General features: G+C 30.5%; 1 protein-coding gene across 2 annotated transcripts in view; it reads left to right on the top strand.

Annotated features, from left to right (window-relative positions):
* The window catches only part of LOC108906130 (facilitated trehalose transporter Tret1), a 53,751-nt gene extending 39,365 nt beyond the window's left edge, over positions 1–14,386 (top strand). Inside the window, exons 1-3 of one of the 2 annotated variants that reach the window (XM_018709298.1) lie at positions 6,388–6,516; positions 12,663–13,253; positions 13,369–14,386. In XM_018709298.1, the coding sequence (XP_018564814.1) occupies positions 6,468–6,516; positions 12,663–13,253; positions 13,369–14,093 (1,365 nt within the window). In that variant the 5' untranslated portion in view covers positions 6,388–6,467 and the 3' untranslated portion in view covers positions 14,094–14,386. Of the gene's footprint in view, positions 1–6,387; positions 6,517–12,662; positions 13,254–13,368 lie in introns of those variants that run through there. The other variant, XM_018709297.1, reaches the window with a different exon arrangement.
* The last annotated feature ends 246 nt before the right edge of the window (positions 14,387–14,632 follow it).

Here is a 14,632-nt window from a genome sequence, read left to right as displayed (position 1 = left end):
GAAAGCAATAATGGATTGAATCCATAGAGTGAAATTATTGAGTACATTTTCACTCTATTTTTGGCATTTTGATCATTTTATTCATTTGTGATTATATTTAAACTAAAACTGAATACTTTTACTCAAATATAAGTACTCCTAAATAAATTCTTCACATAAACTCGTATTTGGTGCACTTGTATCTAAATTAGAGTAAATGTTCTCATTAGTGAGTGGTTAAATGTATATTAATTTCGAGTAATTTAATGGCGCCGTGAAGATGGCACCACTTACATATTGCCTCTGTAATCTCGACCACAGTTGATAGGGGCCCGTTAGATGCTATGGAAAAGCGTGGTCGCCAGGAGAACAGGCCTTAGCCGGCGGCGGCGGGTCTCATTTCTCAGCTGGCGGGTCTCAGCCAAGACAGGAGGAAGCCCCGCGAAGTGAATTAGTTTCAACACTGTATATCCTAATTAATCATTTATGGGTGATTTATTTTTGCACTAAATATTTAGTTAATTAAAAACCAAGTCTCAGTAAAAGATGACTCAATAATTAAATTAAAACGGTATTAGAGAAAAAGTCAACTCTAAATTGGTTTTATACACACGGAATAGAGTCAAAAGTCACTCAATTTAAGTTAGCAGTAACTCAGATTTGAGTAAAAGTCACTAATTTCTGATGCAATAGTTTCACTGGGTTGTAGTCATACTAATAGAGTGAAAATTTCACTCAATCGGGTGTGGACAGAAATTAATACATTATTGAGTAAAATTGAGTGAAATTTAGAAATTTTTTTAGAGTGCAGGATCTTTTTTAATACTGTGACGACAAAGTTATAGCGACTTTTAAAATACTAGATATATGATTGTGCTAAATTTTTATCACGAAGAAAATATATTTAAAGAAATATGTATAGGGTCTGTAAAAATGGATGGGCTAATAAATTGTTTAATATATTTTTGGGAATAAGATTTTAGTAGTGATATCAAATTTATTTATTCCTTCATGTGTTTTTATAACTATTTCTTCTTCCTAAGGCAATTAGAGAAATATCTTTTTTTTCTGTTTAGAACTGTACTGTAAAGTACTGAAATAGCCAACACTATTCTGTCAGGTTTACAATTTAAAATAGACAAAGCAACTTGTGGCTTTCAATACATACATTATCTGCGTAAAATGTGAACAAGAATGTCTGCTGTAGCTATGCCTACACTTCTTTACGCCTACAATAGAATGTCAGCCTCTACTGAAATTTTCAGTTAGAACTCTGATGTAAATGCTATCTAAAAATATGTATTATATATATCAGCAGGCGATATATATATTGATGTCACTGCTAACGAGAATCCGAGATGTGGTTGAAAATATTATCGTTTGCGTCAGGCTTATTTGAATGAACACAAAGTTTACAGTCTTCGACTCCAGAAAATTTAAAAAATATTCATGAACCCGAAAACATTTCCCGGAATAATTTAAGCACCTGTGGTTGCAAGAAAATTTCACACCAAAATTGCAAATAAAATTAAAAATCTAACCCAACATTTTTAAATCAAAATACAATATAAGTAAATATAACACACCTTAATATGGAAAGGAAATTAAATATCGCATCTGTTCGTATGTTTGTAAATTTATTGCATTTATATACATGTAAGATAACGTCTGGCTACAGGCAACCAGTAATTCATCTGACTCCCAAGTGAGGTATTTCCAAGGGACAAGATTTATAGGTTTAAGTTGTGGGTGTTGAATCGAAACATGTCATAAACACAGTTCAGTAGCTGAAACCGTCTTTGTTTTAAAATGATAATAAACTTTTAACATGACGTCAGTGTTGACGTATATGATGAATGAAATCTAGCAAAATGCAACATAGAATCTTTATTACAAATTTTCTCAATAAGGAAGGCAATAATCAATAAATTTAAAGCGTAACTTCCTTTGGTCAGGATGGTGTAGTCATTTTTTTGTTTTAAAGATGGATGTAGAATTTATTAAAAAATTGTAGGTATTGACTAGACTTGACAGTGGCAAGTATTTTAGGATCTAAATTTTAAAATAAATCAAATCAGGTCGCGAACATGAGGCACTTAAGTGATTCTTTCTCTGAAAAAATGTTAATAACAATTTATGCAAACAAGCAAATAAGACAGTATTATGATTATTATTCATCACTACCTGGCGATCTTCGTCTAAATGTATACATATATCGTCATTGTTTTGGATTCCCACAAAATCCAGTTAGGTAGTGTGGTTTTACTAAATAAAATTTCAAATGCAAAACACAGCCACCTCATATTTGTTGATGATGAATAGGTTATTCACAAACAACAGAAAGGTGGTGTTTTTTGAAATTCCCTGAGTTTAATTTGAATCAAAATGCACTCCTTGTTTTTTAATTTTATTGTGAATACTTCAATAAATGCATGTGGTTTAAATAAGTTAGTTTACCAATTTGTGTATATAAAATTTCATACAAATGAAAACAGTTCTAAGACTTCTATACTACTCTATGTATTTAAAAAAATACAGGGTGTATAAATGTTTGTTAAAGTTTTGTTTTTGGGTTAGGCTCTGTAGAGGCGGAGTCGCTATCCGAACCCCTAGTCCCCCTGATGTTAATTTCGGTTTTTGTTGTTCTTTCTCTCTGAGACGTTCCATAATGATGTCCATAACTGATCACATCCAATGCTTCCAAAGGTTTCAATGGTCTTCACTGTCGGCATCTTCTATCGTAACGCAAAAGCCGAGAAACCTTCAATATATTCTTTAGTATTAGAAATAAGTAGGTAACTCTAACTTTGATTTTAAGGCACAAAACACTTATTTCAGTGTAATTCCGCTTTTTAACAATGGGAGCAAATCTGTAGGAAGTACCTCGAAATCGTCAAATCGGAAAGATATCTACAATAAATGTGGAATATCTGAGTGGTGGCATTGATGCTAACAACCAGTGAGCACTAGACTTTCTTTGTCTCGACCTTCATCATTTATTAATAAAACAATTCAAAATTTAGGCGCGGTTACAATCTACCACGAAAAAGTGTTTAATAACTTAGGGTGTTTTTTAGGGAATTTACAATAAAGAAACTACGGTTCATTGAATTACAAATTAATAACCACAGCAAATTTGATTTAGCTGATAGCAGCGAAAAAAGGTTTTGTACTTTGCGTTGAATGTAGCTTGTATGATATGGTTAATTTATATCATCTTACATCCAACAATTTTGAAACATTTATGTTTTAAATAAAAAGAAAAGAAAATAGTTATTTGTGTTCGTTATTCTTTAACATCACTGACTTCAACGAGCAAGAATTTGTAGTATACACAATATATTTAGTAAGGAATTTCTAGCATGGTTAGCACGATGAAATATTTGTTAGTGCTAATTAATTATTTAATTAGTTTAGCTCACATGCATACCTAGGAAGATTTTATGTAAAAATACAATAATATTTGTGAATACGTCGTTTTATCTTTTATTCATTTAGTAAGGCACAAAAATGTTTAAAATAGTACCTATAGCGTCATTAAAATAACGTGAAGAGCTATTGAACATCGTTAAAATATACCTATAGGTAATTACAAATATCAAAGTCGTGAACTATAACTGTGTAAGAAAAAAAGTTTCAGGATATTTGATTCTATTTACATATAGCAATGAAACGGAGACTTTTTTGGAATCAAGAAAACTTTTTTCATTCAATTGTTTTTCTAATCATTCAAGGCGAGTATATGAATTTGAATAATATGCACAAATTACTAGATTTTTATAGAATAAAAAACAATAAATTAGTTTCAAGAATATAAACAGAAGATATTTGTAAACATTTTGCCTTACAGGGTGTTAATTAAGTATGTACAATAAGTTCAACAGACCATTATTTGAGTGACATAAAGAAAGAAATTGCTATTTCGTAAATATCTTAACAGTGTAGCATAAAATAAAATAATTTTTAAAATCCGTTTTTTCTTGTCGATTTGGAATATAAACAGTTTATTAAAAGTAATAAAGGTAAATAAACACAAGATATACAGGGTGTCCATTTAATATTTTCAAGTTGATATTGGTTTGACCTTAAAACTAAAGTCAAAATTAAATCAAAGATAACGAGTATATTGATTTTTTAACATCTTACAATATTTATCTGACCCTTTTTTTGATATAACTCAATCTTAAAAAGTTATCAGGGAGTTCGGGTCTTTTAGGGACATCCTGTATATATATCTAACAAGTTAACTAAATCAAAGATGAATTTGGTATTTCGCCATCACCCACTTTCATTGGTACGTCGTTCTGCTCAGGAGATGTGCTCAATTAATTACTTCTGGAAAAAAACTTAATTGAAATTAGACTAACAATAATATTTGTCACTCTATTAATTAAATGCAGCTATGGCGCCTCATATTTTGGTTTCATGATAAAAATCATGTATCTCATAAAAGAAGTGACGTTCGCATAGTATTTGGTTTGCATCATTTGTGATTCCAAATGCAGTCCTCAAAATTGGCATCTAATGACCCAATATAATGTAGTTTTGAGAGAGAAACTTTCTTGGCTACTTATTTAAAAAAATTGTATTAAAACTACACAACCGCATTCTGTTAAATTGTTTAACAGTTGTTTAAAAAATAAAGTCAGAATAAAAATAATTAATATACATTTTTCCAAAAATTTTTTTAATATTGATATACAGGCTGTCTCCTAAAAAACGCCGCAAGCCATAACTCCATTATTTATAGTCTGATTTTAAAAAACAAAAAATTAAATGAAATGGTTCCAAATACACTATAAGGGAGCCTATTTAACTTATTTACTATTTTTTTTTTGAAAAACGAGTTTTTTTTCAAATGGCAATATAGTTTTTTTGTTATTTATTATTGTGCAGATTCATTTTCTGAATCCAACGATGTATATGAACTTGACTTTTGTAAAGCATTTATTACAGAAAAGGCGCCAAAATATTAGTCGATACCGCATTTGGCGCCCGGCCACTGATTCATGAAAAATGTATTTTAACTAATCATCTGTGCCATGGAAAACAGAAAATAATACAGTAAAGCAAATAAAACTCAAAAGAGAATTTTGTAGTTAACAGAAAAGAAACAATACAATTAATATCAATTAAAAGAAAAACAATTTAATTAAATACATTAACCATTACACACAGTTCAACACGAAATAACATTAATTAAATACAAAACACATTAAACGAAGATCAACAAACACAAAACAACTAAAGAAACAAATTGTAGCCGTCGTTCTCTATCGATTTCGTCTATTGCCTGTACTTTTTATGGAATGTGCTATGGCTTCTCGCTTTGGTTTCTTAAAGGCACCATACTTTCTCAAATTTTCTTCAAGTCTTACAAATCTACGTGGTTCTGGAACTTCTCTGTGAGGAAATAGTTTTCTGTAAAGGCGGACTCCTGCACCACGATTTTTATTACACCGAAATTATACCTGAATCATTTCCGTCATTGATTATAACTCATATTTTGCACTGTTGAGCTAATTTCATTAAATAACCTACTGTAAATGACACAGGAAGAGTATAATGCGTAAGAAACTGGGATACGAACGCTAAAATGACATTTACTTGCTTTGTTGTATTATTTTTTCTTTTCCAGGCATACGTGATTAGACAAAATATGTTTATTGGCAATTAAGCGACCGGGCGCTAATAATACGGTACTGACTAATATTTTCATGCTTTTTCTGTAATACATGTTTCACAAAAGTAAACTTTATATACATCGCTGAATTCAGAATAGAAATCTGCACAATAATAAATAAAAAAACCTATATTCCCATTTGAAAAAAAAAGTTGACTATCGTTTTTCAAAAAAATAATAATAATAAATACGCCTCAATAGGCTCACTCTATAGTGTATTTAGAGCCATTTCATATGATTTTTTGTTTTTTAAAATCAGACTATAAATGACGGAGTTATGGCTTGCGGCGTTTTTTAGGAGACAGCCTGTATATCATAACGAATATTAAAAAAAATAAACAAGAATAAAAATAATTAACATAATGTTTCCAGTATTTTTTTTTAATATTGATACTTTTTTATAAGGGTGCTAATATTTAGTAATCTTGCTTTTGTGCTGTATTTTAATAAAATTCCATAAAACTGCACCAAAAAGATTAAAAATTAGGTATGACAAAATCATTTAACAATAGTTAAAAAAATAAAAGCAGAGTAGAAAGAATTAATATAAATTAAACGAGGAAAGTAACATCTACCCAGCCCCAGCACCGAATCCATCCCGATTTCTGTGCAATCTCACGTACTATCCTCGTAATTAATAAACCATAATAAATGCAAACTTGACTGATTGTTGTGCGGGCATAAAAGTGGTAGGAACCAACTCAATCGGACAAATATCCTTCACACTCCGTAGATACAGTGCGACAGAAAAAGTATACCGGTGTGTTAGATAATATTACGTCTAGTAGTTGAACGAATTAGCGGGATGAGATTTGTGGGGAAGCTAAACCATGCCATCTTGGCTGTGTGTGCAGGTAACTAATACGCTGATAATTTTAAATATATAACAAGTCCTTTTTTCTTATACGATTTTGAAAAAATATATTGAATCGTTTCACTCAATGAGTAATTAACTTAAGTATATACTGTCTATAATTCATGTTTTTGATCCTCCTGTTAATACTATTTTATTACTTCATACAAACTACATATTATTTATATAATAATATGGTTACGGATATACTGTCCGTTAATTAATAAAATTTACCTTCTATTTTGTTCCCGTAAAGATCCCGTTTGTATCTTTTTATGTATATTTTTTATGTTTTCATTCTTTTCAATTATATAAACATTTTGTACCTACCTAACAACGGTGATTGAGAACCGTGACTAATAGTTTCTCAATAAAATCTCAAAAAACTGTTATCTAAATTAAGAATGATTCGTTTTAAAGTTCAGATTAATTTTATGCTTAAAATAAAACGATTAAATTGTCTATTTATAGAATCTATCAAAAGTATATTAAAATTATAATTAATAAAAAGAAACAGTAATAATATAATCAATATTTGGAAAGTATTAATTAGAAATGTTAAAATTATATTAAATAACTTGAGGAAATACTGCGTCGTGAAAATCGACACTGTATAATTAAAGGTACTTCAATATCATCCACTTTATTTATTTAACGTTTATTTTTCAAATTCTGATTAGTCGAATTCCCTTTATACCTTATTTATTTATTACGTATTACAAAATTGTTAAGCTACTGACGTTTTTTTAGTGCTATATTTTAATTACAACATAACGACACAATAAAATATATTAGTTTGCAATTATTTGTGTTTAAAATACTACGTGGAATTGTTAACCAAGCTATTGCATTTTAAGTAGGCACGTTTTTCATTAAGTTACAATTAAACAGCTCGTAAATAAATATGTTTATTTGTTATTATATTTTTACCATAAAACAATAATTTTATAGAAATAACAAAAAATGGGAAACAATGTAATTGTACGAAATTCGCATATTTTTATTTCATATTGCATATCTGTATGAAAATGTTGTATTGGACTGTATCTAAAAAAATTATAAAAAATTTTGTGGAAACTAATCAGTACAGAAACTGTTGCACTTAGTGTTTGGATAAGAAGGAAGGAAAAATGGAGATGACAATACTATCACAATTAGCCAAAAATAACTATATCGCGTAAAACTTGTCAGTTAACTAATAATATCCATTCAAAAGAAAAAAAAAAAAAAACGTGGTGCTATAATATATTTCTTATCAGAGCCCTATCTGTACACATACCAAATATGAAATAAACAGGAATGTATTTTTCTTATTTACTGGGTATTTTGCCATCGATAAAAAAAATTAAAAAAATGTGATGAGCCAAAATTATCGATCAAGGGTTATTTTTATGAAAAAGTTTTACCTACACAAAAATTTCATGCTGAGAAAATCAGACAACTACAAAGGTCAAAAACCACATTCAAATTTATTAAATATGGCCTAAACAATATCAATAATGTCAAAAACTTCCAAATATTTATCTGACGTTACGCCGTATTGTGTGGACGATGCATATCGATACATTCCATTTGACAAAATTTTTGGCAAGTTGATCACATTGTCTGGAGTTAGCGTTACAAACCGTAACTACTCTTTAGATAGTGATGGATTCATAATTCCCTCTGATAATGCATTTGATCCTTCAGAAGAAATAGTTCTTTGCATTTAATTCGTTGATTCTGTTAAGACCAGACGTATCGCCCTGTAATTTTAGTTGTTTAGAAAAAGGCAATAGCTGCGCACTATTTAGTTCATAAAATACTGGATATAAATTTATATTATTATAGCAATATTATTTATTGAATCTTTTTTTGTATGTCAAGGCTTGATCTGCTAATTAAAATAAACAAGCAAAAATGTACTGTGCGTTTCTTATATACAGGATGTTTCAGAAAGACCTCCCGTTAATACAGGGGGTGATAGTATGACAAAAAATAAGAATTTTTTGTCGTATTAACTATATGTCTATTTCCTCTTGTTTTCGTTTTCGAGATACAGAGCGACAAAATACAATTTTTTAAATAGAATATTTACGAAAATTCCCAAACGGTGCGAAACATTTTTATGATATTTGGTATTTCGGGGATATTAAGGATGCCAAATACGCTGGTCTAATTATTTTTTGTATATTTCATAGAGAGCGCTAATTATGCTACATTCCTATTACGTTTTAAGTTCTATTTTTTTTATGGTTAGAAGTTTTACCATTCGGGCTCCAATTTCAAATGTACAATTTTATTTTCTAAAAATAATGTACTCTTGTTAGAACTTCCTAATGTGGACGGTTTTCGAGAAAAAAAGACTTTTAATTAAACTCTTACAATATTACGGTGTATAAAATAAGTGACTTTTCTCAAAGTAGACTTATGTCAAAACTTATTGATGGATGTCACATAAACAACGCGTACATTCTTAGTAATATTTTAAACTCTAATTAACCTTATATCAAAATTTTAGTAATTGTTAATGACAGTCATTAAAATTTTGATATAAAGTTAATTAGAGTTTAAAATATTACTAAGAATACAGGGTCGGAAAATCCCCATGGTTCATCGGCCTTTACGTGAGAGCGATAAAGTAAGTTATAGAAATCCGTGCGATAGAGAAATATGGCTATAATGAAGCCTTCATTATAGACATCTTTCTCTATCGCACGGATTTCTATGACTTTCTTTATCGCTCTCACGTAGGCCGATGAACCATGGGGACTTTCCGACCCTGTATATGCGTTGTTTATGAGACATCCATAAATAAGTTTTGACATAAGCCTACTTAGAGAAAAGTCACTTATTAAAATTAAAAGCCTTTTTTTCTCAAAAACCGTCCACATTAGGAAGTTTTAACGAGAGTACCTACATTATTTTTAGAAAATAAAATTGTGTATTAGAAACTGGAGCCGGAATGGTAAAAAACATACCCTTAAAAAAATTTGAACTTAAAATGTAATAGGAATGTAGCATAACTACCGCCCTCTATGAAATATACAAAAAATAATTAGACCAACGTATTTGGCATCCTTAATATCCCCGGAATACCAAATTTCATAAAAATATTTCGCACCGTTTGGAAATTTTCGTAAAAATTCTATTTAAAAATTTTTATTTTGTCGCTCTGTATCTCGAAAACAAGAGGAGATAGACATATAGTTCATAAGAAAAAAAATTCTTATTTTTTTGTCGTACTATCACCCTCTGTATTTACGGGAGGTCTTTCTGAAACACCCTGTATATTTAATAATAGAAGAATACGCACAGAAATGTATATAATAAATTCTTCGTTGAAGTTGATTCTTGCACCCTAGAAATATATTATAGGATTTGTTTATCGAACTGCTTTGTATCTACAGAACTTGAACATGATGTCAATGTCGTTAATGGCATGCCAGCTAACGTTCAGGCATTTTTTTTTAGTTACAAACTCTCCCAAATAACCTTCCGTCACGGTAGAGCTACGGTAACCGCCGTGTCTTTTTTATACATGTCATACTTGCTCCAGCATTTGCAGTGACAATAGCTGAATGGGAATTGGGATTTACAACTAGCAAACCCAAAAATAAACCGGCAATCTAAGTATGGAATTCTGCCAAATGTTGCTATGAATTAGGAAGAATTTTTAAGTACAAAAAATGGATTTTATTATTAACTGTCACACTTTTTTAGCTCTATTTCAAAATAGAGAGCTAATAATAAAATATATATTTTACTGTTTTTAGGTAGAAAAATTATAATATTTTGCTTTTGACACTATCCTTTTTAAAATCTCATTTTTTTCTAAAAGTTTGATGTTTATATTATAATTTTTGTTTCTGTTAGTATTTAATAATTATATATGAGAAGGGAAGCCACCCGATGAAACAAAAAGATGCCTGTAAAAGCTGTTTTTTTACGTGATTAGTCTTTGTTAAAGGTGATAATAGAACAGCAAGAATACAATATATTTCTTTGAATGATTGCATTATTTATCAATTTCGGTATATCAGTTATGTGTTTTTGTATTAGTTATATTATTTTACTACTACTTATTACTAGCTGTTCACTAGGTCTTGTTGTGGTATATGGCCCCATAGGGTAACAGTTGCCCGTAACATCAGCAGTTGAGATTCTAATCTGTGGGGTTAGATATCTTTTGCGTATCTAGATTGTACGACATTGATAAGATTTTTCTTTTCAAATTTTGAATTTATTTAGAGCTTTAATGCAATCTTTAAAATAATAACTTACGTCTCTGTGTTTAAAATTTTTATTATCTTTCTTGATACATAAATAACTATTGTGGAAACATAAACAAAATAAGATACTTTGTTTCTTTTTATTACTCCAAACAGTAGGTATCTATTATTTGTTGGCATGAAAACATCTATTCGAACTCAAAAAAATATGGAAACACTGTTTGGAGTACCAATTATCGTTGGAATTTGATTATAGTTATACAACTACCAAATCCTACCGGAATGTGAACAAGACGACGTAATATTTAGAGCCATGTTGTTAATTTTATATAATAGAATATTTGCAATAATAGAAAAGCATAACTTTATAATTATTTATAAAATTGTATTTAATGTACCAGCTAAATATTTCTATCCTGCGACTCCCAAAATTTTGGTGCTTACTTATTTTTTCTGGTCTTACTACCTAGTTGAATAGAAACAAAGTAACTTTAAAACTGTTCGTTCCATAAAAAACATTTGAATAATTGTATTGTATTTAAAATTTTATTTGTAATAAAAAGTTCCTATACATTTTTTTGTAAAACGGACAGTTTTAGAAATGTTTTAGATTTATTCAGCTGTGTGATAATGATAAGTTTATTTTAAACTTAAAAAAGTTATAATTTTGAACGAATACATTGAAGTTGAATATTTCGCGACAAAACGTCTGAATCTGGTTCGGGCTGAGGCACTACAGTATTGGGGGTCATGAAGGCTTGTAAAAAATGTAATAAAATTTCTAGGATCGTATTTAAAAAATGAATGTCTTGGAGAGACGAAACGTTACATATAAAAATTAATTATGCCATTCGACGGAAGGCAAAAAGTTGCCATGAGAAAGTGTTCTGCTTCTGAAGGCTGAAATGAAACAAAAACGGATTTCCAAAATTTCGTTTCTTTTTCAAATATTTCGAAAACTAATACCGTTAGCCTTGGTTTTTTAGAGGCATAATGTTTGTCCCCTGATTATGCAACTTTGCCCTCTTTTAAGCTACTTCGTATCTCTTACCGTTTCCGAGATCACTGTAGTGAAAAGCGAATTTGTAACAGCCTGTATATTTTGATATTTATAAAAATTTAGTCGCCTTGCAAGTCTATTCATTCTGAACATAATTTAGTAATTAATTTGACGTGTGCCCTCTGCTTAAGTATATTAACTTGTTGTGCAATGCCATATGATCAATAAATTGGCCATAATTCAATAATCTATAAAAACAATAACTACTATTTGATTGAGTAGTTTTCCGTTATGGAAAAACTGCAAACGTAGCAATTAATAACAGATCTTGGGGACCGGCTCGGGCTTTACATAAAATAATTTTTAATTTTCTTTTAAATGGGAAATTTACGTAAAATTTGACTATTTAAATTTTTAGGTTTTTGAACTGTGTGGGGACTTCACATCGTGGTTTATTTAAAATTTGTTCTGTTGTTGTTTTGAATTAATGAATATGATTAATTATAGAATTATAGAATACATGAAATAAAAATGTATTCTGTGTTGACTAACATTTTTTTTCAATTTTAAATTAAGTTTTAATGTTGCTTAGAATCTATCACAAGAAAGCTAAGAATGTCGCATTCTCGGATAATATTCTATGAAATTAGTATGTATGAAATAAAAAAAATGTAATTATAAACACATTACCTATATTTATAATAAGCAAATCAGCATTGTTGCAATAAAACTAGGTCACCTTTGCTGTAAGAACAGAAAAAATATGCAGCAACAATTTTTAGTCTCGGTGTAATGCTTAAGAATGAAATAATCAAAAGTTATAAAAATTGGTTAGTATAAGCTGCTACCTAGTGGAAACTATATTGCAATTTTACTATATTAAAATTTAAGAATATCTGTGATATATGTCATACTGAATCAATGTTTTTGTTTCAGGCGACTTGTTAATGCTATTATCTGGCTCTTCGTTTACTTGGTCCTCTCCCGTCCTTCCCAAACTCCTAAACAACACCACCAGCCCATTCGGAAGAAGCATATCTCCAGACGAAGCGACATGGATATCATCACTGGTACCACTCGGTGCCGCAGTTGGACCTTTTGCCCTAGCTTACATGGCTGACAAATTCGGGAGGAAGATCACCTTACTCTTCTTGGGAGTGCCTTTCTTGCTGTCACATCTAATATTGGCCTTTGGCAACATCGTGGAACTGTATTATGTTGCCAGGTTTACAATTGGGCTCTCTGCTGGAGGGACTTTTACTATAATGCCAAACTATGCTGGAGAAATAGCTGATAAGTCTATAAGAGGTGCTCTTGGTTCCACAATAAGTACAGCTACTTGTGCTGGTTTACTTTTGTCTTATGCCCTGGGGCCTTACGTCAGCATTATGGCTTTCAATTTGGTGCTGGCCATGATTTCGGTGATTTTCCTAGTACTGTTCTTCTTTGTGGGAGTGGAATGTCCGCAGTATTTTATTATTAGGAAGGAGTATGATTTGGCAGAGGATGCTTTACGGAAAATTAGAGGTAAATTCAGTAGTAGTTATTTCATTAAATTTCATTCATGTAATAGTTTTGTTTCATCTTTCATATAATGTGAGTTACTTATCAGTTGTGAAACGTTTTTCTTTCTTGTTCTCAGGTGGGTTCAAAACTGGAGATGTTGAAAAAGAGCTGGCGGAAATCCAGATGACGATAGACGAGGAACACCGCGGATCAATCATCAACGTGATCAAATCGACGGGTTTTATCAAAGCTTTCTTCATGGCTACAGGACTACTGGTGTTTCAACAGTTTACTGGTATCAACATGGTCTTCTACTACACCCAGATAATTTTCCAGGAAACTGGTTCCCTTTGGTCGCCAGAAATCTGCTCCATAGCCATAGGAGTTGTACAGTTCCTTAGCAGCTTAACTACACCTTTGATTATCGATAGATTGGGTAGGAAATTCACCTTGATGGGTTCAGCGATTTGGATGATATTATCCGAGGTGCCTTTAGGAGTGTACATCTACATCAAACAACGTGGAATTGACGTCTCATCTATAAGCTTCCTACCATTGCTGACTTTAATCGTTTTCATAGTGGCTTACAATTCCGGGTTTGGACCCCTGCCTTGGGTGATGCTGGGTGAAGTGTTCCCGTCCAGAATCAAAGTCATTGCTTCCTCTGTAGTGTCTTGTATCAGTTGGAGCTTGGCCTTTGTTCTTACTAAATATTTTGAACTATTTATAAGTTTCGGTCTGGCAGAATCCTTTTGGTTCTTTGCAGGCTGCTGTTTTCTTGGACTGTTGTTCAGCAAGTTTTGTGTGGTGGAGACCAAAGGGAAGAGTCTTCAAGAGATTCAAGAAATTTTCAATAGTTAAGTTTTTTTTTATTTCATCCACATGGTCATTATAAGCGGTGTGTAATCGATCTCCTAAGACTTAACTGACTAATTTATTTTTAGAATAAGGAAAATAAGGACTACTTCTATGTCTGTTTGTTGTCAGATTTGTGCCAATGATGCGTTATATTTCCAAAAAAACTGTTTTAAACATATAAACCAAAGTTTATTACTTTTGGTTCCTAATAGAAAACATTTACTTAAATGTACTATACAAATTATAATTTTTATATTAAAACAAATAGTTTAGTTATAACGATCCTATGGTTCAAGAAGTACCTGAAAATATAATCATTTTGATTATAGTAAAATATATTATAATAATATAAATATTTTTTATTTTTGTATACGTTAAAGTAGTTCCTGTAGAACTACTTGTTGCATTATTCATTTTTAATATTTTAATAAAGACAAGTTTCAAAGCGTCCTGTGTTTTAGTACCAAATCCTCTCATAAAAAAATTGTAATAAAGTTTTAAGTAAGAGATGCTTTTAATATAATCTATAATTATCTATGAAA

The sequence above is a fragment of the Anoplophora glabripennis genome, unplaced genomic scaffold, assembly GCF_000390285.2.
Source record: "Anoplophora glabripennis isolate ALB-LARVAE unplaced genomic scaffold, Agla_2.0 scaffold74, whole genome shotgun sequence".
In the NCBI taxonomy this organism is placed as follows: Eukaryota; Metazoa; Arthropoda; class Insecta; order Coleoptera; family Cerambycidae; genus Anoplophora; species Anoplophora glabripennis.
This window is presented reverse-complemented; position numbering and strand designations above follow the sequence as displayed.